This window comes from Equus quagga, chromosome 18 (genome assembly GCF_021613505.1).
Source record: "Equus quagga isolate Etosha38 chromosome 18, UCLA_HA_Equagga_1.0, whole genome shotgun sequence".
Lineage (NCBI taxonomy): Eukaryota > Metazoa > Chordata > Mammalia > Perissodactyla > Equidae > Equus > Equus quagga.
The window spans coordinates 44,444,826-44,471,909 of record NC_060284.1 but is presented as its reverse complement, the minus strand read 5'-3'; the positions used below and the strand labels follow the sequence as shown (position 1 = coordinate 44,471,909).

At 37.0% G+C, this 27,084-nt stretch overlaps 1 protein-coding gene across 6 annotated transcripts in view; it reads right to left on the bottom strand.

The window, feature by feature from the left end:
• MAGI3 (membrane associated guanylate kinase, WW and PDZ domain containing 3) overlaps window positions 1-27,084 on the bottom strand; it is a 223,338-nt gene that overhangs the window by 13,815 nt on the left and 182,439 nt on the right. For 5 of the 6 annotated variants that reach the window (XM_046645054.1, XM_046645055.1, XM_046645056.1 and 2 more), the window contains exons 9-16: window positions 25,291-25,479; window positions 22,518-23,123; window positions 21,242-21,273; window positions 18,992-19,148; window positions 16,816-16,907; window positions 14,716-14,908; window positions 12,428-12,616; window positions 7,443-7,628 (exon numbers count right to left, since the gene is read on the bottom strand). In XM_046645054.1, the coding sequence (XP_046501010.1) occupies window positions 7,443-7,628; window positions 12,428-12,616; window positions 14,716-14,908; window positions 16,816-16,907; window positions 18,992-19,148; window positions 21,242-21,273; window positions 22,518-23,123; window positions 25,291-25,479 (1,644 nt within the window). The remainder of the gene's footprint in view (window positions 1-7,442; window positions 7,629-12,427; window positions 12,617-14,715; window positions 14,909-16,815; window positions 16,908-18,991; window positions 19,149-21,241; window positions 21,274-22,517; window positions 23,124-25,290; window positions 25,480-27,084) is intronic. The other variant, XM_046645057.1, reaches the window with a different exon arrangement.

Below are 27,084 nucleotides of genomic sequence, written 5' to 3'. Positions count from 1 at the left end.
ATATTTCTCTTAAAGTGTACATTCTGAAATATTTACCTAACTTAGCAAAAATGTCCAATGTAGAGGCCATTTTAGGTTAGAACATGTGGAAACTGATATAAACTGAATCTCAGAATATGTATGTAATTACTTAAGAAAAAGTATATTACCAGAGGATAAACTCAAAATCCCATAGTTAAAACATAGTGACTAACATTATAATTTGGGAATCATCTTTACCAAGAATAAATAAGAACCTTATGAGAGAACTTTGTAAAACTCTATTAAAGGACATAAAAAAATGATCCAATAATTGGAGAGATATCCCATGCTCTTAGATGGGATGATTTAACATTAAAGGTATAAATTTTCCCAAAGTTAATATATATTCAATATATCCCAATAAAAATTACAGTTGGATTTTTTGGAGGTTAGTAATTTGCTCTAAAATTGTATATGGAAAAGTTTCATGAATATCTAGTCAATTTAAAGTGTGTGTGTAGGGTGCCCTGCCCTGGTAGCCTCGTGGTTAAGACTGGCACACTCCACTTCGGCAGCTCAGGTTCAGTTCCTGGGTGCGGAGCTACACGACTCGTGTGTCAGTGGCCATGCTGTGGCAGCTGCTCACATACAAAAAGAGGAGGATTGGCAAAAGATGTTAGCTCAGGGCAAATCTGCCTCAATAACAACAAAAAAAAGAATTACAAAAAAAAAAGTGGGGGGTGGGGTGGGGAGTTGGAGAATGACTTGCCTTGACAGAGATTAGGATATACCACAGATAAAGGTTTTTTTCCAAAGTGTGTGTGTGTGTATATATACACTTTAAAATATATATTTTTGTGAATATATATACTTAAAATATATATAACATATATATTATTGTGAAAAATATATATAAATTAGCCCAAGAACAGATAAATCAATAGAACAGAATAGAGAGCGTGGAGTTTCATATTTAAAGGGGAAGTTAATATACTGAATAGATGGCTCCACATATATAATTCACAAGGAACCTCTAAATATTAATAAGAAAAAGACAGAAATCTTACAAGAAAAATGAGTAAAGGATATGAAAAGGTACTCCACAAGAAGAAAACAAAAACAAGCATCTGAAGAGATGCTCAAATTTATGGGTAATCAGAGAAGGGAAAATTAAATGCCAATGAGATGACGCTTTCCATACTTTAGCCATTTCAAAAGCTGGATAATGCCAAGTACTGGCAGGTAAAGGTATAGGGGTCTTCAGTGACCTGCTGGTGGGAGTGTAGACGGATCCAGCAATTATGGAGGACAATCTGACAGTACTCAGTCAAATTAAGCACACGTATACATACACTTTGATCAAGCAATTTCACTGTAAGAAATTCTCACTCTGTTTTATAAGGTACATATATGAGGGTGTATCAGGATAGTTTGCGATACAGTAGAACTGGAGACAACGTGGCTGTCTATGGGGGAGTGGACAGCTAATATGTAGTAAATACACATTACAGAAAACTCAAGCAGTTAAAAGCAATCGATTATGTTCACCCAGAAACATGGATAAATCTTAAAAGAACCTGACGCTGTGATACCAAAAGCACAAGCAACCAAAGAAAAAACAGATGAACTGGACATCATCAGCATGAAACTATGTGCACCAGAGGCCAGTGTCAAGAAAGTGAAAAGACAACCTGCAGAATTGGAGAAAATACTTGCAAACCATGTATCTGATAAGGATCTTGTATCAGAATATATAAAGAAGTCTTATAATTCAACAATAAAAAAAGACAACCCAATTAAAAGTGAGCAAAGGATTTGAACAGACATTTCTCCAAAGAAGATATACAAATGGCCCACAGCACGTAAAAAGTCACTCAACATCATTAGTCATCAGGGAAATACAAATCAAAACCAAAATGAGATACCACTTCACACTCACTAGAATGGCTAGAATAAAAGACACACACACACTCACTACACACTACACGCACCAGAGAAAATAAATGTTGGAGAAATTGGAAGCCTCATCCATTGCTGGTGGAAATAGAAAATGGTGCAGCTGCTGCAGAAGACAGTCTGACAGTTCCTCAAAACGTTAAGCACAGTTACCAAATGAGCCAACAATTCCACTCTTAGGTACATACTCAAGAAAGTGAAAACATACATCTATAAAAAATCTGTACACCAATGTTCATAGCAGCATTATTCACAATAGTAAAAAAAACCCAGAACAAGCCAAGTGTCTATCAAATGATGAATAGATAAGTAAGATGTATATATACATAAGAGTATTATTCATTAGTCATAAAAAGGACATGCTACAACATGGATGAACATTCTGCTAAATGAAAGAAGCCAAACACAAAAGGCCACATACTGTATAATTCCACTTATATGAAATGTCTAGCAAATCCATAGAGACAGACAGTAGATTAGTGGTTTCTTGTGGGGGTGATAAAATGTTTTGGAATTAATGGTGATGGTTGCACAACCTTGTGAATATGCTGAAAACCAGTGAATTGTGCACTTTAAAATAATGAATTTTATAGTATATGAATTATATCTCAATTAAAAAGAAAAAGACATGACAATTAAATGCCACAGAAGGATTAGATTCTGGAACAATAAAGTGACATTAAAAGAAAAAAGCATATGAATTGGGAAAAAATATTTACAAGCCACTTATCCGACAAAGGGTTAATCTCCATTAATATACAAAGAACTCACACTGATTAACAACAAAAAAACAAACAACCCGATCAAAAAATGGGCAGAGGACATGAACAGACATTTCTCAAAAGAAGATATGAATATGGTCAATAGACACATGAAAAGATGTTCATCATCGCTAATCATCAGGGAAATGCAAATCAAAACTACACTAAGATATCACCTTACACCCGTTAGATTGGCAAAAACATCCAAAACCAAGAGCGACAAATGTTGGAGAGGTTGTGGAGAAAAAGGAACCCTCATACACTGTTGGTGGGAATGCAAACTGGTACAGCCACTATGGAAAACAGTATGGAGATTTCTCAAAAAGTTAAAAATAGAAATACCCTATGACCCAGCCATCCCATTACTGGGTATCTATCCTAAGAACCTGAAATCAGAAATCTCAAGAGTCCCTTGCACCCCTATGTTCATCGCAGCATTATTTACAATAGCCAAGACATGGAACCAACCTACATGCCCAGAAACTGATGATTGGATAAAGAAGATGTGGTATATATACATAATGGAATACTACTCAGCCATAAAAAAAGACAAAATTGGCCCATTCACAGCAACGTGGATGGACCTCGAGGGTATTATGTTAAGCGAAATAAGCCAGTCAGAGAAAGATGAACTCTATATGACTCCACTCATAGGTGGAAGTTAGTATATTGATAAGGAGATCTGATTGGTGGTTACCAGGGAAAAGGGGGGGTGGGGGGAGGGCACAAAGGGGGAAGTGGTGTACCCACAACATGACTAACAAAAATGTACAACTGAAATCTCACAAGGTTGTAATCTATCATAACATTAATAAAAAAAAATAAAATAAAAATAAAAAAAGAAAAAAAGAAAAAAAAAGAAAAAAGAAAAAAGCATATGGTTCTGAGAAAAAAATTAAGAAAATCTATAACAATACCATTTATATAACTCAAAAATACATGCCAACACATACAAAAATATGTATTTTAAAAACAAAATGAGGCACATACAACACACTGGAATGGTTGCCAGTAGAAGTAGGGAGAGAAATAAGAGTGGAAAATGGAGACAAATGGCAACAAATGGATAAATAAATGGAACACAAAACAAATAAAAAATTACAGCCACACTACCAGAACCATTCTAACATAGTCCTTGGTAGCCTTTGAAAACTTGTATTCACTCTTAAAAATGAAGTAAACAAGACCTGACACATAATTAGAAATCAACTTTGAAAAATAATACAATTTAAAGACTTGTTTAAGCAAGGACAACCAGGCATCATCAATTTATGTTCTATACTTGAGAAGAAGACGCCACGGTGGTGGGAGAGGCGGTCGTGTAGTGGGGAATGCCATGGGACAGAGATGAATGTTTGCGAGCTTTATACCAGACATGATACTTGGCTTGGGAACTTGGTTAGCCATTTCCTTGGGAAAATAAGCACAAATACTAAATAGTATCTAGCAAAAGGGGAAAAAAAGGATGAAGGGAACATGTTTTTCTTTACCTATTAATAGTGAATGGCTTATGGAGAGTAGGCGAGCAGGATTAGATGGGAAGTAATACAGCTCTGAGGTATTGATCTGAACGTGTGATTTCTGAAAATAGCTCTAGAGAGCTATAAATATTCATTTGACTCTTTAGTGCAATGGATAGATTTTATACTGAATAAAATGAAAAACCTGGAAGACTTACAAACTCCATGAATGGGATTTTTATAGACAGATGAGATGCTATTTTTTCCCCGAGAAAAAGAAGAAATTCTGAATGTTTCCATAGTTTAATAAAACAGAGTACACTAAAACAAGGTGTAATCACTGAAATGTGATTTTACATGTTAAATGTGATTGTATCTTAAGAGGCTGTGCCTACAGATGAAATACACTTTAATGTGTGTATCTGCTACCCTTCCACCTTCTGTTTTTCTTAAACACTGACTGCCATGATATAGGAATGAGTACGTCTGGAAGTATTTGGGCCAGAACATCAAAGTTAACTTTTATTCTAAGAAAAACAACTGAGCAATTTTGGACAACCTCTCAGAGAAAACACCATCAATAATAAAGGGTAATTTTGGGGAAAAAAATTATACTAAGAGAAAGAAGAGGTATTTCTACTACTGAACTATCTCAAGGCTAATCACATGGTTCTTGGGTCAATCAGCAAGAAGACGCGTACAGATACTGAGTGAGCATTTAGAAAATTTTATAATGATCTGACAATTTTATGTCTTTTTAAAAATTTTTTGTTTAATTTTTGTTGTATTTCACAAAAATGCTAGTTTGCGATGGATTGGAAAAAAGCCTTTCTATAGATGGTGTGAGAGACACTGATCCATACTACTGCTAGTTCCACTACTTCTAGCAGCTTCTCTCACTACTGCACACCAAGCATGGCGAGAGAAGTGCACTACATACGTCCTTCTCAGAACAACCCTAAAGTGTTATTTCCTGTGGCACTGAGGCCTGCTTTTGGGGTTCACAGAACAAAGTTAAGGCCAAAAAGCAGGGTATAGAGATCATGGTAAAGAAACCGAGATAAAGAAACCTGGCCAAAATCACATTAAGTAACAATAATGCTTCAAAATTTTTATGGAGCACTTACATGTGCCTACATTGTTTTAGACCCTTGGGATTTAGCACTGAACATGACAAAATCTCTAACTTCATGACTTTACATTCTAGTGGGAGAGATGACAATAGACAAATAAACTAAAGTTCAATGATCTCGGGTAGAGCTAAGAGCACTGAAGAAAAGTAAAGCAGGGTGAGGGACGGAGAACAGGGGCAGGCGGGAGTGTTACTTCAGACACTGTGGTTAGAAGGCATAGCAGGAAAGGGCGCAGATTCTGGAGCCAGACTGCCTGATTCAAACACTGTTTCTGTCACTAGTTTTATGACCATGGGCATGTTATCTAACTGCTCTGTGACTCAGTTTCCTTCTCTACAGGACAGGAAAATAATAGTGCCTGCTTAGGATTAGCGTGAGTATTAAATGAGTTAACAGACATAAAGTATTTAGGACAACATCTGCCACATAGTAAGTGCTTACTAAATATTATGATCATTTCCTTAGCAGTGACATTTAAGCAGAGACCTGAACGAGGCAGCCAGCCATGCAGGGATGTGGTAGAATAATGATGAGCACCTTAGGGTATTTATGCAAGTTATGTACTTTTCACCTTTAATTTCCACAATGACCCTGAAATAGATATTATTATTCCCATTCTGTAGATAAAAAACTGAAGGGTAAAATGTTAAGTGGCTTGTTTAAGGTCATACAACTGGCTAACAGGTGTCAGTGATCCCTGTCTGTCAGAAGCTGTACATCTTCTGTTGGGTTCATCCCGCCTCTGCCAGGCATCGGCACAGAACTCAAAGTCTCCTGACTGACTTTGTTTACTCATTCAGTCATTCATCCATTCATCCATTCCTTCATTCAAAAAATATTTACTGAGGACCTGCTAACTATCATAGTCAATTGATGATGTTTTCTTTGTCTTCAAAGAGCAGACCATTGTAACAGGGAGATGGTTATTTAAGAATAGACTGAATGAATCGCAGAGATAAGGAGTGCTGTGGGATTTAGCGGGAGGAAGCCCATGTGCACAGAGGCCAATGACGCCTAGCCCAAGAGAGGGTTTGGAAAGAACATCGGGAGGTAAATTTAAAAGGCAGGCTGGGAGCAAAATCATAAAACACTTTCTGTGCAGAAAGTGGGGGAAAACTGGGGGTTCCACTGAGGAGGATTTTAGAAGGAAGAACCAGCAGAGCCTGGGCAGCGTGTGGGACAGACTAGACAAGGGAAAAGAGCAGAGGCAGGGGCGCCACAGGTCCTAGAACTAGAAAGGGTCTCAGAGAGCAGCCACTGTGAACTCGTGTCCACGTAGAAATAACTCCTATGGGATCTCAGACAGAAAGGACATTTACGTAATACCTTAGAGAAAAATGTGTAAGAAGGGTGCAGTAGGAAGAGAAAAGAAAAGACATATCAAGAATACTGAAAACTGACTAGATTAGAGAATCATGCGGGGAAATGGGACATGAATACACATTATAATACAAGGAATTTTAACATGAAAGACTGACCCTTTATAATTCTGCTGTTTTTGGTTTCTCCTCATTAGTTTTGCAAAATCAGGAAAAATGCGAAGAGCATTATGTAATGGTTACCTTGTAATTCATAAACAAAGAACATGAACTGGTGCTATTCAAAATGATTCCTAATTAGAAATTCTTAATGATCAAAAGGCAGCTTTAAAGCAAGGCAAGACACTAAGTGCGTTTTATGCCCTATTTACTGGCCATTCCTACACATTCTCTTGCCCCCACTTACAAAGCAGCCGCCCAGAACAAAGCCCCGCCCCAGGGACAGGCACACTGTGGCATGAGCCTGACAGGAAAGGCCTGATATCCACAGCGACTTTCTTTGAACTCTTTAGAGCATTTTCTCTCACTCAAGCAGAGACTTAATACATTATTTTAAGAAAATAAGATCTGAAAGGTATTACCAATCTCTTTCACTTCTGGGTGCTTGCTTCTATGGCACATCAATAAACGGCCACCATTCACTAGCTGGATTATTTTTCCTGAGCGACTGACAACTTTATAATAAACTGCCTTTTAAATTCATTAAATGGAAAAGGCAAAAAATGAGGCTCGTGGCTATATAAAGGTTCCATCTCTGCAGGGATGCTGGCAATGCTGGAGGAAGCCACTGCCGCCTGCAGGCTCTGTGCCTCTCCGACCGGCTTGGGGAAGGCAGGTCCACTGTGTCCTTACCTTCGTCAGCAACGACCGTGAGTGTGACCGTGATGCCGGCATCTTTGATCAGCTGAACAATGCTATCGTGGGACAGTTCAATAATGGACTGCCCGTTCACCGCAGAGATATGATCTCCAACTTTCAGTTTTCCACAGCGATCAGCTGGACTTCCTTCTATGACTCGGCCAATTTTATGAGGAATAACTATGGGAAAAAAATCCCCAGGTTTTTCAATTATTTAAGATACCTGTTAGTGTTGGATTTATCATCTTCATCATTATTTTCAAAATTCAACATAATAACATCAAAGAAAATTCTTTAACAAAAGCAAAAAAAGCACCACATGTGATTGTCCTATCTAAATGTAACTATTTTCATATTTTCTTCCACTTTTTTGCCCACATGCATACTCTTTTATATAGTTGTAAGCATAGCATATAAACTTCTTTGCTGTTTTCCACTTACCATAAAACTTTTTCCAATTTTATAATGTCATCCTAATAATTCTGTTTCAAGGCCACTGACCTCACTGATAATTATGACAATATCTCACTGACCGGATGTTGCTTGTTTGTTGTTGGCCCATTCAGGCTGCATCATGTTTTTGGCTATTTTAGAAACTGCAGAAATGAAGCTATCTTTGGTTCTGTAGAAGGGGCATTTACTCCCACAAGGAACCTTGTAAATAAATGCAGTTCACACTCAAGCTTAGGACTCAGAAGTGACTGGTCAGAAATCCAGGTTCAGTGAAACGACTGACCCTTAAAATGAATCATACTTGGTTCTATAGCAAAATTAATTCCTTTTACTTATGCCTTTTGATCTTTTTAAAATTAGAAAAGCTGAGTGGAATTGGAACATTAAATGTTTAATGTTAAAATTATTTGGTTCATGGATAAAATGCTACCCTGGACGCACAAAGCGGAGTCAAAGCCATTTGCAAAGCCACTCCGCACAGTTCTATTACAACTCTCGCTTGTGATGCTAAAGGCTGTAATAGGCTAACGATTAAGACCCTTTGCTGTTATTAAGGCTTAAAATGAGTTCTCAGGCATTCAGGAAATCTTGTCAAAATATCTTTCACCATTTAATAAGGGGCATTCTATTAAGAAACAAATGTTCCTTCCACGTTTTCTGAGAATTTCCTTACTTAGGTCAGTAAAGTTATCAGGCACTTGGGCTCCTGCTGACTACTGATTGTTATGAATAGGGATAATTAATATTTTAAAGTGGCACTGTGATTATGTTTAATTTCCATTGTCAAATGGGCTCCTTACTAGTATTTCTGAGTCATATCTAGGTGTATGTTAGGGACATTTTAATAAACCTTCATTTGGACTGGAAGTTATTCTTGGCTGTGATTTATGTCCCCACAGACAGTGCCATTCCTTGGCTCTTCTGGGTTTATACAGTGAGAAATTTTATCTTAAAGCAGAGGAAGTCAGTGCTGGAAGCAAGTGCCTTTTAGCTCTGAATTATATCAAGTACTTATTATACCATTTTTCTTACAAACAAAGTGATCAGAAAAGCACCAGAGTAGTGTAGGCTGTGTCCTGTGCCAGGCAGAGGGAGCTGATCACTGAGAGACAAGAGGTGGACATCACAAATATAAGGTAAATCACACAGGGGCCCTGTGGCGGCCGTCCAATCACACCCTAGTTCCTCTCCTCTTAGAGAAGATTTACTTGTCTACAGTGTTCACTCTAGCTCCCCTGAGAAGAACATCGTTCCCCTCCCCGGCACACTGAAAGGGGTTTGTTCAGACTTGGGAAAGTACCAAACTGAATTAACCTCTGAAGTCTCAGTCGTTCCTTTCTCATCATGTGAACAATGTGGCCAAAAGGAACTGGCAAATCTTGGTACAGAACTTCCCGAAGGGTTAATTATCTGGGTGACGGAAGGCAAAAGCGTCTTGGCATTTATAGTAGTACCACCAAAACAGTTAAAAATGACAAGTAGAGCGGTAGAAAGATACCTTGTGAACATTCTCTGAAGGGACTGGGAAGTTCTCAAGGTAACCCCCTAGAGTGCACACAGCTGAGGAAACGACTGAAGTCCTGCCTTGTTGTTGTTGCATACAAAGTCCATAGGCATTGGCCATAAATTTATCGGTCTGCGTTCATCTTTGGCCTAAATCTGTCCCTCAGACTGGCCTGTCCAGCTGCTGAGATCACTTTAGTGCTCTTAAAACATTTCTTTTCAGGAAAAGAAAGAACAGTAACTGGAAATGTCCCCTTCTCAAAGAAATCCTTTGCAACCCAAACTGACAAGTACAAAGAAAGAGAAACACTAAAACGTCTGAAGTACTGGAAAAGCAAAAGCTAGCCAAGTCCTTTTGATCTTAAATAGAAGTCCAAGTATTCCATTCATTTAGCACTTATATACACTGGGTCCAGCACGGTAAGGATGCTGGGCCAGCATCCCTGATCCTGGAAAAAGTCAACAGCAGAGAATCTCAGAATTTTATAACTGGTATTAGAGATGCTACTGGGAACTCTTCTTGTGACAAATGTCACCAGAAAACGCATTTAATCAGAAGGAAAAAGTAATCTATACTGAGCAGAATACCAATCTATATAACAAGACAAGGTCCATAAAGAATGATCGGTTCTCACAAACAGGTTTCCTGCCTTTTCTCTGTTACGCAGTTTGCGGCAATTGCTCAGTCTCTGAGTGAAAGCTCGTCAGCCAAGCTCACCCCACGACCCTTCTTCTATCTCTAGGAGATGAATGGAGTTCCGAGAAGAACGCCTGCAGGGCTCGCCATTTTGTGAGATGATTAACTAGCATTTCAGTGAAATTATCAATTCTGGTTTCACACCATGACTGAAAATCTCAAGTACTTTATATAAAATTCATTGACAACCTAAGCCTAATTTGCCATTCAGGCTGCTAATTAATGAGCTGCAAACACTCATTTCCTGCCAAACATTAGCGGGGGCCTCAATCTTACATTTTAATTGGGCTTTCTTTCCCATCTCATTACTCAAGTATTGATAAACTTTTAAAAGTTTCTTTAAAAAAAAAGATCAAGAGACAGTGACAAACAATTTTATAAATAACGGTGATGATAACAGCAGCAGAAGCTACAACAAGCAACAACAACTAACATTTACTGAAGGTCCAGGCTGAGGGCTTCACATGCATTATCTCTAATCCTTAAAACTCATATGAGACAGGAAGTGTTATCATCATCCTCATTTTACAGAGGAAACTGCGGTTCTTGGAGGGTAAGTAATTTGCCCAAGATGAGACAGAGACTAAAAGACATAAGCAGGGCTTGAATCCAGGTTTGTCTGATTACAAAGCCCAACATTTAATGACACTATCTTATACAGAGATCTACCACCTATGGTACACAAAACCATCAAAATAGTAAGAAATAATTTAAATAAATAAGCATAAAAATATTTTAAAATTTAGTGTAAACAAATAAATATGCAAATAAAAAGAATATATTTAATGTATATTAAAATGTAGCGATACAAATTTTAAATATAAACAAATAAATATAAAAATAATGTTAAACGTATTTAAGTAATGCAACTTATTTTACTGAAGTCCTCTATATCACTTATATCACTTAGTTTTATGGTGAACACTAGATTTTCCCCTAATTTGTGTAGTGCTAGAAAAGGACTATCTTCTATATAAAAAGTGGTTAGCATCTATCACACTGAGTAATCATCTTTCACTATTTTTGTTAATCTGAATGCCTAGATTATTATATAGTATTAGAATGAGAATATGATTATCTAAAACAGTTATTTGTTTTTGGAAATAATGATTTCCAATGATACAACATAAAATCCACCTAAAATCTGCTTTCTTTCATTTTTCTGACACAGGCCACATAATCATCCTCACAGCATCAGTGAGAGTTCCAGTTCTCAATGTTACCATAGCAACTGCTCTTGGAAAATGGAAACTAGTATCAGTGAGCAGTGACCTGACACTATAGTAATAACTCACCCATGTCAGAGAATCTTCTTCCTTTACACACTTGCATTAATTTTAGAAGGTTTTTGCAAATTGGTTTGGCTCACAACAATTTTCTGAAAGTGTTCTCTCTTTTGACTAAGGTCTCAGTGGTAATCTAGTCTAAGAGGATCTCACTACCCGTGATATAATCAAATCCACCAGCAAAGGCAAGAGCACACTCTCATGTGGTCAAAGATTTTATCATTGTGACTTGGGAAAATGAAGTTACCAGACAAGCATGATACATAAAAATCAATTTGCTGGTTCTGATCTTATATTCATTTGGATTTCATAATTATATTTAAAGATGATTATTTCTTAGAAACATCAAGACAAGACAAATATTTAATTTGCTGAATCATAACAGCCCTGAACATACTAGACATAACTCCTCCCTTACGGAGGGAATTAACACATACATTCATCTTTCCGAGATGAGAAAATTCTGTTGACTGGGTGCAGGATATTTAGATTAATTTTTAAAAGTTCTAACAAAATTTTTACCTTTCACTGAAGCATATATGAAAGGTGAGAATGCTTCTTATCATTCAAGGTCACTTGATAGCTGGAATATGGCAATTATCATTAAATAATAGGAAAGGACTATTTAAGACATATTTGGGTCAAGACTTTTCTATTAATCTGTTTTGCTTCTTCTCAACTGCTTCCAGCATTTAATTCATTTCTCCAAATTAAAAAAAAAAAAAAACCTATGCCCCCATATTTTAAAAAATTCAGCATTGTCTTCACTACGTCTATTAGGTCACGTCCCTGATATATTGCCACAATATAATCTTGACACAAACTGAGCTAACTAAGACTGAGATGATAGATAAACCTGAAGCCTGGAAGTTTGGGTTCAGATTACCTAAGTTTGACAATAAAGAAAATCTTCATCATTCTTAAAAAGATAAGTCTTTAAGGCAATTTATACATAATTCCTAAATAGTTTCATAAACCCCAGGGAGAGACTCAGAAAACTGAAATTGCAGGGAGGGACAATGGGATACAGTAGCCCTTACCTCCTGGAGGTGGTTTGCTTTTGGAGGTGAGGATGACAAAGCCAAATCCTTCATTTTCTTTTCGTTGCAAGACAACATCATAGGCCTCCTGGGGAGCAGGCCTGGCGGGGATCTCTGCTCGGTTCAGGCGGGGAGATCCATTCTGTGTTGAAATGAAGGCTTGAGAGCTGTCATCCTCAAGTTGCTTCTCTATAATAAACATCAATTTTGATATTTCTGGAACATCATAATTTTTGATAACTGACATATTTTTGTGCTAAGCCTCTCACCAGAAAATTTAGTTTCTAATAACAAAGAATAGAAAAGCAGCGCCCCCCACACACGCTCCAGACATAATCTGAGTGCGGATAGAGGCAGCATCAGTCTGTCTGACTTCTTAGACACTCTCAAAGTATATAACTGGAAAATACACAATGTTATCTTACTTTAAAGGAAGTTTTTGAAAGCTTCTGTGAAATTTGATAGTAAAAAAATTCTTCTTGAAATCGTTTTAATTCCAGCAAAGTTTTTAACCTTGACTAGTAACTTTAACAAAAGTAGATAATAAGAAATGACGCAGTAAACTTCCTTTTAAAATCAACTTTAAATATAATTTAATGCAGTGACTGACATCTGTGGCGTCTGGGAGGTCACTGCATCCGGACAGGCTGCTGCCCATTATAGGTTGAGAACAGTTTGCCATCTACACAGGATGTGTCCTATACAATGTGTTTACAACTTCAGGCTCCTGAGTGATGACAGCAGATGAGTTAACCATTAGCCGAAGTCCCCGCCCCAGTATATAACAAGTTGTCCACATGAATAGCAAACTCTCCTAGGCATAGACTGGGTCATATGGCATTCCCAGAAACGGGGCAGTTAACCTACACCTTTTTCTCCTATTCAAGGATAACATTAGAACTTGAGGAAAAATGACACAGTCATAATTGATTTTTTTAAAAAGGCAAATTTTGTGCTATAATTTGATACAAACCATCATTAACAACCACAACATACTGCCATCAAGAAATATGCATATATAAGGTAACTTTATATAAGGTACATATATAAGGCGCAAAATCCATATGATTCTGAGACTATGTTTTAGAATCTCAAAAAGTGCCACCAACATCCAATCACTAATGAAAAATAAAGGATTTCTGTTGGTATCATGCACGGTTAGAATGAAATGGCTAAATGCCTCCAAAATATCAAACTACTAGGAAACTTCTTCATGATCTCTTCCGGGAGACAGCCAACCTCTAAGTTGTATAAGATCACATTTTTTACTGTATGTGGTTATGTTCTGACTCCAGCACAACCAAACAGAGGCATTAAAATGGTATGCATCTTTAAATGCCTGCTGTTTACAAAGAGAGGCAGGCTACTTTGGATGCTCCAATCAAAAACACAGTGCCTCCTTTCAAGAGTAATACAAATATTCCTCAAGTCAACAACATTTACTGATGTCCACGCCGTGCCAGGCAGGCACTCTTCTAAATGCTGGGAATATAGTGGATAATGAAATGGATAAATACCCCAACTTTCATGAGGCTCACATTCTTGTGCTATAGGGTTGTCTTTTTAAAATTTTAAAGTGGCAATAATTCACTTCTAAAAATTCCTATTTAATATTCCCAAAGCTATTGATGAGAAAAATGTAAGAGAGAATCATATCCTAGTGTAATGGTTTAGACCCCGGGCTCTGTAATTAAACTGCCTATTTTAATCCTGGCTCTACTACTTACCAGCAGTGTGTCTCAATCTTTCTGTGAGTAATTGTAAAACTAGGTAATGACAATATTTACATCATGGTTTTGTAAAGATTAAGTAAAAGAATACATATGTCCGGGACATAGTAAGCACTCAATAAACACTAAATCATACTAAAACTTCTCAAGTAGAAACATTCTGTCCTCTTTGAATATTTGGGATTCCATCATGATCCAAAAATCTTTTGAAATTCAGCTAATGGAATATCTTGGTATGACTAAATGTGTATTTGTTTTTAAGAAAATAGATTTAACCTGATACTCCCATCTACAACACCACAGTGAGAAAATGTATCAATATATTAATATAATCTTAATATAGAGGCCCAAAACTTATTTCTCTTTTTTTGATAGTAGTATTATTTCTGGATCCTTTTGACCTTACATGGCCTTCCACACTGAGGCCATGGATCATACCAAATGGGTTATCTCATACACTATTAAACATAATAAACTAACCTGCAAAACCACATAGAAAATGGACTAAGTCTCTTTGTTTCTTTTTTAACTTATCAGAGGAGGAAGAGGTTCACATACCCCCATAGAAGATCTTTCTTCTGACGGTTAATAGCACGTGGCCATTTCGAGCAGCAGTGGTCATCAGGTCTAAGACTTGTTTGTGCGATTTCCCTTTAACAGGAATCCCATCAATGCACATCAGTTCATCAGCAGCCCGGAGCCGACCATCCTTCTCAGCTGCACCCAGAGGAATGATGGCCCCAATATATATCTGACAAGGCAACAAAGTGGAGGCTGGTCTACACAGTCTACTGAGACCTAGGGAGATCCTTAACTACTAAGTTAAGGACTTCCTGACCCAGTACCGTACAAACCAACAGATTTTTGCAGTTTAACCACGAAAAGAGTCATATTTTAGAAAGGTGATATCTTAGAAAGTGGCCATTTTCCAAAATGGCACTTCCAGTGACCGCACTATGTAATCCCTTCTAGATTCTCTGGGGCGAGTACAAAGAAGACAGATAATACAAAGTTGTCCAGAAACTTAAAAGTACCAACATCACTTCCATCACTACAGCAAAACAAACACATTAAACTCAGAAGATGCAATTCTGTGGAGTAGCTACTAAAAGTAAAAAAGTCTACTGGATGCCATCAGGAAAGATTCTCTACACATTGTTCACAGCAACTGGGATAATTCTTGTGATACTCCCATCGCACACGGCTATCAGTGCAAGCTCAGTAAATACAATAGAGAAACATTTCTTGTTCCTAAATCTCAAAGCAGTAAATATCTTAGGGGAACAGAGTGGCCTGAGCCTCACTTGGATCTATGGGGATCTAGTTCATTCTGCTTGCCAGCAAGGAGAATCCCGTAATGAGGTAATCCTGAATGTTCTGGCTAGTTTCAGAGTTGCTAAAACCTGCCACTAAGGGAAAAGAAAGGTTTCTTCCAAGTTGTTTGAGAAAAAGTCTTAAAATGTCTAAGTGAAACACTATGAGTATCAATAAAACAGGAAGCAGTAAAACAAAACTATATCTACCACCAAGAACAACCAAGCATCTTCTATTTGTCCCATAGAGGGCGACCTGCCTTATGCTTTACTTGTCTCTGATGAGTGTTTTACCTGCAACCAATATGATGAATTAGAACATAGTAATACTATATAAGTCAAGTGTTCTATTCAGAAATAGAAGGAAGCCTGTCACTTTAAAAGATTATTGTTATTCACCTAACTTCCAAACATGATAATAATGTAGTCTTTCTTGATATCATACAAAAAAATTTAAAAATTCTTTGTCATTCAAACTAAGGGCAAAACTTCAAAATAAAACCCACTACATTTATTCCTTAAACTCACTTTATGTGAGAATTGTGTATAAATAAAATTCTAGATTTTAAATGCTTTCCAAACATAACCCTTATGCTTTCTGGACAGAAACATTAATTATTTTATATTCTTCTAGTTTCACAGGTAACAGATGAAATGGCATGCAAAGTACTGAGCATGAAAACGTCAAACCATTTATAAGATTGGGTGACATAATACACGCAGGCTCATGTCAGAAGATAGAGTGACTGTGGTAAATTGGACTTTGGGTTTCTTAGAGAAGAAAAATGTCTTAAAATCTGTTTAACGAAGGCAAAGGGAAATAAAATTTAAAATAAGCTTTGAGTACATAGAGAAATAAATTAACTAATTACTGTCCAATTTACAGCTGATATATTCAGTTTTTACCTAACAGTTTTAGCCTCAGCTACACCAAGTTAACTGACAGACTATGACACTAAGAAGTTCTTCCTCAGGGGCTGGCCCCGTGGCCGAGTGGTTAAGTTTGTGCGCTCTGCCGCATGCGGCCCAGTGTTTCGTTGGTTCGAATCCTGGGCGCGGACATGGCACTGCTCATCAGACCACGCTGAGGCAGCGTCCCACATGCCACAACTAGAAGGACCCACAACGAAGAATATACAACTATGTACTGGGGGGCGTTGGGGAGAAAAAGAAAAAAATAAAATCTTTAAAAAAAAAAAAAAAAAGTTCTTCCTCATTTTAATGAAACTGTTAAAGACAACAAAATCTTAAAAAAATCAAACAAAACAAAAACACCAGATCCAACACCAAATCATCCCTTAAAGTTTCAACAGAAGCAGCCAAATCCCAGAGGACTCAGACTCACAGGCTGGTCAGGCCCGTCTCCTCCCAGCACTCGGAAGCCGAACCCTGACTCCTGTTTCCGAAGAAAAACATCCAAGTCTTTGGTGTTTGGTGCTAAGGAAAACCAGAAAATATAAAAAATAAAATAAATACTTTCATTTATTTTGAAAACATTAAAGTAAAACAAAGTTCAATATTTAGTAGAATAATGTTATAGAGTTCAATAAACTATAACCTCAGAACTTTTTGATACGTGAAAATTTACACAAGAACATGACACCACACATAAAAAATTCAACCATAAATCTTTGTTTTGAGCTCTAAACAAAACTTTGTATCAAGATATATTAGGACTTCCAGGCACTCAATATTACACTGCCAATAACTCCTAATGCTTTCAAATCAATATTATAATATTAAATTCAGAATTATCCAATTTAAGTTTGATATTTGGTACATACAAACTGCCTAAATTAACACTTGGGCAAATCCTAGGAAAAGGGAGCCCATAAAATAACTTAATTCTACTTCTAAGCTAATACATTTGTCTCAGAAAAACATTACATATGAACTGCTTACTTAGCCTAGTTTTGCAAAAGACAAAAAATAAAAGACAATAAATAAAAGCTAACGCCTACTATTAGCCCCATTTTCTTGGGGAAACTAAATAACTTGCCCAGCGTCACACAGCAAGTAAATGGCCGAGCTGAGATTTAAACCAAGCTTGATTTCCAGGGTCCAGGATCTTAACTCACCCCATCCTGCCCCCAAAGGTCAGGTCACAGTCATCAGAATATAATCAGAAAAATCTACTTCAGGACTAAAATTTTATCTCTGGGAAAATATTAATGTTATTTACAAGTAAGAAGTATTTGCTAGAAAAGGAAAAGGAGAAACATGCCACGGAACGATGAAGTATGTCCTATTAAAATCATAGAGCTACAGAGATAAAAAGACTCATGAGCCCAACTCCTTAATGTTTTGGGTGAGGCCCAAAGGGACTGAACCATTTATACCAATACTCAGAATGTACCAGGCTATGAATGGGAAGTCTGAAGAAAGGGATTCTCCACAGTCACTCTAATTTAAATTATTGCTTTGCTGCGTTTACACCTGATTTTCATCTTTCTAAATATGGCCTAAGACTATCAAGCTAAAGACTTACAATTGGTTAAATAAGTATGAAGGCAATTATATATAATGCTTCCACCTGGGCACATCTTTTCCAAGGTCGATTTAGATCTAGTTCCCAAAGACAAATTAAAAAAAATTATTTCTACTTAATCTGCAATTTTACTCTGGAAAAGATGTACCCTCAGTACGAAAATGCATTTCTGCCTTAAGCACTCTCTCATCATCTCTCAGCCGGACTCCTCCAAGGAGCCCACTCTTTGGATTCCTCCTCGATTGCACACCCTTCCTCAGATTGCACACCCCTCTGATTACCATCCTCCATAATCCTGCCAGGAAAATCTTTCTGCAACACAAGTTCAGCAATATCATCGCTACAGTTAAAACCATTCCGTGGCTCTCTTTCTCACATGACCAACTCCAGCGTCCTCAGAATGGCATAAGCCGCCCTCCACTGCCCGCTCCCGCTCGCCCCTCTGGTGTCCCTTGCCAACCACACCCAGCCAAACTGAACTACTTGGAGAACGCAGGTCACGCAAGGTGAATGTGCAAATGTTATTTCTTCTTTCTTTCCCTTTTATCTGTCCCATAAACAGCTCTTTGTCTCTGAAGACTTGGTTAAAGCTTAACTTCCTATATGAAGCAGTATCTGACACTTCCTACTACCCACAGTGGTAAAACTGACCATTTTCTACTCTGAATCCCAATTCATCCAGTTCATCCTTCTATTACTGCATCTGTTAGGCTTATTTGTACTTATTTGATTACATATTTGTATTTTCCGTTTAGGTTAATCATCTTTTTTTGGGTGCAAGGCCTATGTAACCTATTTATCTCTGTATTCCCATTACCTCCTCTGGGTGTTGTATAGATAGTAGGCACTTAACACCCAGTTTTGAAAAGAATGAATGAATGAATGTTGAATGTAAATGAAGAAGCCCAGAGTCATACTAAAATGGGAATGAAGGAATAACTTTTCCATATGGTTTTGAAAGATGGGAAAGTTTTAAAAATAATTCAAATTTATTTTGTTGCACACTCTCCTGAAATATTCCACAAGTACTTACGTTTATCTTCATACAAAGTCTTAGATTTCAGGTAGACCTCAGAAGGATCCAGTTTCGGGGATCCTGACCTGATAATGCTGGGTGGAAAAGGCATAGGCTGGGGAATGGGCTCATTTATGGCCTCCAAACTTCCTGAATTTTCCTTTTTATCTGTTTTCTGAAATGGAAAAGGGCCTTACTTAGCATTTTAAAAAACCAGATAGTTGATTAGTTCATAAAACTGTTGTCTGAACCAGGTATGTCAACTGATTACGGTTGTGTAGGTGGCCGCATCAAAGCCACAGCATGTTTGCAGTCTTACAGGACTTCACCTTCACAGCTATGTGTATTTGGTTAAAACACGTTTAACTTAAATTAGAAAAAGTTTATAATGATGTCAACTGAAGGGCCTTAATTAGTTCTATGTTTAAGCAATCTTGCCCTTTTCTTCACCACCGAGACACAAATTGACTTTAAGAAGAAAATAAATAGGGACAAGACACAATGCAGTACTTCTAAGTAACACCCGAGGAAGATGCTGAGAGAACACCTTCATAACATTCTTGACAAACCCCCTCCCCACTCACTGAATTTAATTTCCAGCAAAGATGCTGGAGGCAATATTCCTTCTAAGAGGATGGAATAGGAAGTGTTAACTCTAATTTAGGTTATAAAGATGACACTGTGAAAACCCTGCACAGCCAATTCAAATATATTAAGGAAAAATGCGCCATGCCAGGCAATCAGATAAGGGAAAAGAGAGAGCAGATTTTCATATTTTTCCCATTCAGACAGAACTTTCCCAAAAAATATCCAAGTAAAATGACTTCTTTAATAAAATTTTTTAAATGAAATCTAATAAATAGCCTAAGAAAATAAATAATTCTGTTTTGAGAACAGCTTGTTATCCTGAATTACTGTATAGAAGAGGGAGATTATTCTGTGATAAAATAATTAATGCTGACTAGAATGCAGGAGCAGCAGCTTGTCGGGGAGCAGGGAGGGGACTGTCACTACATAGTGTTGTACCAGAGGGGACCCTTCACAGACCCAGACCCAGTCAGATGTCAGGAAGACAAGAGCAGCCTCCTTGCCATTTCCCCACATCTCCTAGGATTCTGTCAGGGCAGGGAGAGGTCATTAGTCATAAGGCATTAGGGTCACCAGGCTGCACTGGCATCCATTGTGAAACAGATACAGTAGCCCAGAAGTTAAAAATGATCACTGGAAGAACCAGAAATGTCGAAAAATACAGTGCAATTTTTAACTGAATAGGCAAAAAGAACTTCTGTTTACACTGGACCTAAGTGGGACAGTCTATAAAAGTGTAGAGTGTTTCCTTCCTTTTGATCCATAAGATGGCAAACTTGCAGAGGATCCTCTTGGTGGGCTAGAACAAATGAATCCATCTTATATCTGATGGTCTTTCTTTTAATAACCTATGGTTTATGGTTGGAAGCCCATCTCTGAATTGTGAGATGACAGACCCCAAATCAAGAAACTAGAATTAAATTAGGATTTTATATCCATAGCCACATAATTGTACTATATAACTACTTATATAGTATAAGTATAGTACTTATATAGTATAGTACTTATATAGCATAGTACAGTATAAGTATAGTACTTATATAGTATACAAGTACTTATATAGTGCAATTATGTACTTATATAGTCCTTAAATAGGCTACTCAATTATTCCAAAAAATGCCAAAGAACACTGTTTCCAGTCTGACAGCCTAACCACTGTGATAGCAAGCAAATTGAGCACAGAAGGCCACAATGACTCTAGAAAGTCCTGTTTGGTCCTAAATGTAAGAAGGTTATCTAAATGTGGGTATTTACAGTCCCGTGAAATTATGTGAAGCTGCCATGTCTTCTCTTTGGGCATCAGGGAGAGGATGTAACAGTTTACCATCTTCCCTTAACTTCAGCTACTTCTTATCTTGCTCCTCTGAAACACGAAGAAAGCAAAAGGACCCCTAAATAGGCACTTCAATGTGCCCACATTTTACTATGTAGAGAACAGCATTATTGGTAGTATGGGCCTCGAGTAATAGAAATACCTAACCAGGAAAGCAGCCTCCTCTCTGGGCGGCTCTTTCTAACTCACAGGCTTCCCTAGAGTTTCTGATACGAGCCGAGGGCAGTGCGCCTCCTGCCTTCTCCCAGTCGGCAATCACCACCACAGAGGGCTGCTCTCACAGAGGGCAACACGGCATCACTCTCGCTGTGCTGGGAAGGAGCATTTGAGGACCACTGCATACTCACCATTTTGGCAGTTTTAGTTGGTGAAGGAGGACCTTAAACAAAAATGAGCCAAATTTTAAAAACAGAGGTAGCATTCCCAGATCACAAATATTGCTAACATTTATGATAAAACTAGCTTCAACTTTTAGTAGGCTAGTAAATTCTATATCCAACACCTCTTATGTGCCATGCTTTATACATATGTTATCTCATTTCATTTCTATGACAATCCTAAGGCATAATTGTTACTACTGTTTTATAGATAAGGTAAACTAAGATTCAAATAGATTAACATTACTTCCTTACACCATAGAACCAAAGGGTAGCAAGGCAGGAAACTATCACACCTCTCTGGCACCAAACCCTGGTCTCTTTCTCGTATTTGTCGGAACCCTGGATGATCTCCAGCACTCACAAAGAGATTTCCACCTGACCCGGAGCACATTCTACCACATCACCCAGAGAAGAAACAAAAACAGTTCAAAGAAATAAGAATAATGAAAAATGCCCCAAGGAAGTTACACTGCTCATTTGCCTCAAAAATGAAAACTAAAAGCCAGAGAGTTAAGTGTGAAGGGCTAAATTTTATTTTTTAAAATACTAGCCACTCACAGGTATAAATTTAAGAAAGCCCATTAAAACACAACTTGGTGATTAGTCCTTGGAACTGGATTTACGTCTGGGAGCCGTTCAAGTCAGCTGATGACCTTGGAAAGTAAAAATTATACTTCTCTCACAAGAGTACTGTGGGGTTTAATTAACATTTATGAACAGATACTAAAGCTTAAGATGAAAGCTTTATGAGCACAAGTTATCAGGATTGCTCTCACAGAACAGATTCACACACCGTCCAACATCATTCTGCTTCTTCACAGAGACGCCAGCTCTTTCAAAGAATCTTTGGTACATTACAGAGGCCCAGAGGAAGTACCACTGGTTGAAAGGGTCAATTTCTATTATTGTCATCAACAGAGAAAATGAAATTAAGAGGATATATTTCATTTGAAGTAGCACAATGCTGTGACTCTCACTAATCATTAAAGCCATAAATCAGATTTTAAAAAGAATATAGAGGGAGAGAAACCCATAACAGACACAAATGAAACCACTAAAAACTGAAAAAACTGCCGCAAAAGATACTGCTTACGGAAGCGGTCAGACAGAACCTTCAGGAAAATGCACACTAACTACTACTTAAGTCTGCTAGGAAAGAGACATTCTGACCTGTAAGGAAGGACAATTAGCAGACAAAAATGCACGAGCAATGCAGATCTTTCCTTGTTGTACTTTTACTTACCTCCTCTTAAGATAAGCAATGGTACATCTGCACCTACTGGAAACTGCTTTAGCACCTCCACCACTTGGAGATGTGTTAAATTCTGCACATTCTGATGGTAAATTTCCTTAATTATATCCCCCTTCTGTAGGCCTTGACACCACTGACTATCCAATATCATTTTCACCTTCTGTCCAGTTGGGCTGTCAGCAATTGCAAACCCAAAGCCTTTAGGGCCCTTAATCAGAGGGATAGTCACTAGTTCAGGCTGGGAGCTGCCTGATGATGCCATGGATGCTCTCTGCTCACTCGGATCTGATAGTCCATTGAGACGATCACCAATCAAGGTGTGTCCTGATTTTCCATTCTGGTCCAGAACCATTGCTCCTGACTTAAAATCCTGAGTATTCATGCAAGTCTCTCCCTTGGTTAATGACTGTCCGTTAATGACAGGAGTAGCAGCAACAATGTCCACAACAGGATCTTCATTTTCATCAGGAAGAGGATAACCACGACACAAAGTGAGGTTTACATACTGATTGACAGGTACCAATTGAAACATCTGGACAACATCTGCATGAGTGTGACCAAGGACACAGTTGCCATTGATGTCTACAATAACATCACCTGGTAAAACAAAACCATATTAAAAATATTAAAAACACCAAATAAGTTAATTTTTTGTTGGGTGCAGGCAAAAATACCTTAAATTTTGCATCTAAATATGAATTCTGCAAACCTCTTACTGTTCACTAACTGCTGAAAAAATAGATTTCAAACACAGATATGGCATTTTCCCTTTTGTGATTCCTCTCTAAAAAGAATATACAAATACATAAAATCATAATTATGATTGTGGCAGAGAGTTATGACCTCAAGCTCAAGTGAATTATTTAAAAAATAAGTGCAAATTCACATTATCATTGTTAGTATATCCTCTAAGTGGCCTAAGTGGCCATACAAAGCTAGGGACATTGTAGCAGGTATTCAGTAAACAGATGAGGAGCAAATACCTCCACAGGCTACTTGTACAAAAAGGCAATCTTTAAATACCACCTTATTTCTTGATTTTAAGAAGCCATTGATTACAATGTACTTAAAATTCATTCTAGTTTGAAAAATGTAGGGCTGAAGATAAGAATAATGTTAAGTTATGAGTGTATTTTCTTTTAGCATTCTTCTTTTTGTAGAGATTTTCAATTTATTGTAATTCAGATTTCAAAAGGAGAAACAAGCAACAAAAAATTCAACACAGGCTAGGAACATATTATTTAAGACATTGAAAAGTCAGCTAAATTAATCCTTGTAAACGCTGATTTTGTTTTTCTGATTTTACATTATGGCCACTTTGGGTGCAGAATCATTACCACTTGACATTCATCAGTTGTGTATTTTTTTTAATGCGTCTTAACTTTTTAAATTTGTCCTCTGATGTCTCATCCATTTGCTGCTTTTATTTGAATATGATTATTTAAAAGGTTATTGCCAAATAAAGGTGCTTTAATTTGTTCTGATTGCATGTAGGCTGCAAAAAATCAACATGAATGGTATTTAAAAACAAATGTTAGTCTGTGGAAATTTGTTTCATGATCTAAGAAGATACAAAATTAGACTAATTAGAAAGTTTTGACATTTCCTCCCCGGTTAAAGTTCCCAGAATTTTCATGGCAGTATTCTATTGCTATGCAAATTAGATAAGAGTTTTAGACGAATCTGAATCTATATTAGAAATCCTGACAGCATATACAATAGCTACAAAATGTGTTTCATGGACAAAATATTTAAAAAGTCGAAATTGAGAACTTTTGAAAATAAGTTGCTATCTGCCATCAAAAGTACTACGACAGTTGAATCGTCCAAATGAGGGACATATTTACATGGTACGTGAAATAACAGAGGATTAGAAAAGTCTAGCAAACAGTGCAAGAAGCAACCTCAGTGGAATATTAAAATCTTTCTGGAAAAAAGTGCTTAAACCTCCCCCATAATCAATAACGATTCTAGAACATCCTCTAACCCCTACAGCCAGAAACACTGTCAGCCATATAAAAATATCTAACAATTGCCAAGTAAAGACTTTGGGGAAACTATACAAAAGACAAAGTTATACAACACTATAAAAACGGTAATATTCATTTCTATAATTATTAACATAGCAGTTTAATTTTACTAACAACCAGTAAGACTAAGAAACAAAAACAAAAAAACAACCTCGGGAAAAAGCTGTGAGATATAACAATTTGCTCAGTATCACTATAAACATCACAATGGATCATTTTTCAAAAAAGATTATAGGTAAAAGTTAGTTCCAAAAGTACCCTACATAATCAAAGAAAATCAAACAATCAGATATTTTCTGAGATGGTTAATAAATCTTCAGCTCAGTACAGCCAAAGAGTTATCTCAAAATTATACAAACTATTCAAAAAATTCATAATTTTAACATATTTTCTCAAGTTTCCACTTATTTGTAAAAATGGCCTTTCCTCAAAACTAGTATGTATTTAATTTAGAGGATAAACTATGTTAATACAGGAATCTCCCTCTTCAGTCATATAATTTAGTTCTCTCTCTTTAAATATGTAAATTACATATAAAATATAGACATATATAGTTATCACATATGTAAATATATATGTACTATATATAAACTACATATATAATATATAGTTACTATATATGAATATATATTTCTTGTATATGTTAGAGATATATAATATATATACAAAACCTTTTCACTACAATTTTTGTTATAGTATTACTACTCTTCAAGTAATTCTGAAAAGTTTGTTACCTGGTGCAATTTTCCCATCCTGAGCTGCAGGACCATCCTTCAGCACATTTTTCACTTGCAGGAACTCATCAGGCCTGTCTCCACCAATAATGGTAAAACCAAATCCCATTGTGCTTTTTTTCAACGATGCTCGAAGAAGAACACCTTTAAGCTGGGATGGATCTCGAGTAAAGTGTGATTTTTCCACATCTGTGCCAAAATGAGAAATGGGTTTGAGAACAAAAATAATTAAATGAATACAGCCCTCAAAAACTATCTTTTAGATTGTCTGTATAACAAACCATACAAGAAAGAAAATGAGAGAGAATCTAATGTTATGGAACAGTTAAAATTTAAATTCATAAACGAAATCACTGGAAAAAACTTAGCTAATGAATCATTTCTTCTTTACAGGACTCTTCTATATTATGTGAAAGGTAAAATCACCTACTTTATCTCCTCTTCATTGCCTTGTTTGTACTTACTTTTTCTCACTCCAAAGAATCCTTTATATGAAGTCAAAATGATGTATTTGGGTTGTTTCCATTTTTTGGCTATTATGAATAATGTTGCTATGAACATTCACATACAAGGTTTTGTGTGGGCACATATTTTCACTCCTCTTAGGTATATGCTAAGAGTAGAATTGCAGCAGGTGTCATAAACATACACTAGTAACTATGCTTAACATTTTGAAGAAGTGCCAAACTTCTCCAAAGTGGCTGGGCCATTTTACATTTCCACCAGCAATGTATGAGGCTTCCAATTTCTCCACATCCTTGCCAACACTTGTTATTGTCTGCGTTTTTGGTTATAGCCATTTGAAACTCATTTCTTCTCATGGCTGCCTACCCCTACAACCTCTTCTCTTGTTAGTACCCAACAAATACTCTATGCTCTAGCCATTCCTATCTGCTCTCTGGCCCTTGGACCACCATTTCATGCATCTATGGTTTTATATGTTCTGTTCCTTCTACCTGATATGCCTTCTTCCTCCTCTAAAATTTCTATCTGCCTGATTTAAGTGCCTCCCTGGCACTTTGAGACCCAGTTCAAATGTGTCATCTTCTGCCTTGAAAGTTTCCCTGCCCCCTCAACTGCCTTCACCAAAGCAGAGTTGAGCTCTCCCTCCTTTATGCCACCTTTGTACCTTGTATATCTCTATTAATAACAATGAAGGCTATCAATTATTGGTCACCATGTGCCAGATACCATTGTAAGCACTTTATATGCATTATTTTGCATACTCAGAATCACCTTAAGAGGTTAAGTACTATTATTATTCCTATGCTATAGATGAGGAAATAGAGGCACTAAGAGCTTGTTTAGGGAACTCACCCAAGGTTACAAGCTGGGATTCAAACCTGCTCCACCCCTTGTACATTTAACTTCTCTTCTGGGATGGCACCTGTCATCATATACTGTAACAATTAGTTTCCTATACTAGAATGTGAACTCTTGAGGGCAAGACCTGTCTTACTCCTAATCATTTCTGAATATCATGTGCTAATTAGCAAAGTACTTGGCATATAGTAGGTGCTCAAAAGTATTGGTTGGACTATAAATATTTGCTAAATCAAATGTAAAACTTAGGGGAGGGGATTACGTTTTTGAAGAGTAGTTATAAGAAAGAACTGTTTCTCTCAGGGACAAAAGAAGTGGGACATCTACTCGATTACTATGATATGAGCATATAGACCCCCGGTTATTAATGACAGATGGAGAAGGGAGATGAGATGGAAGGAATGAGCAGAATGTAAGAAATTCCTAGGCACTTTTTTCAAAATACACGGAGCTAGGCTCATCAAAACCTCA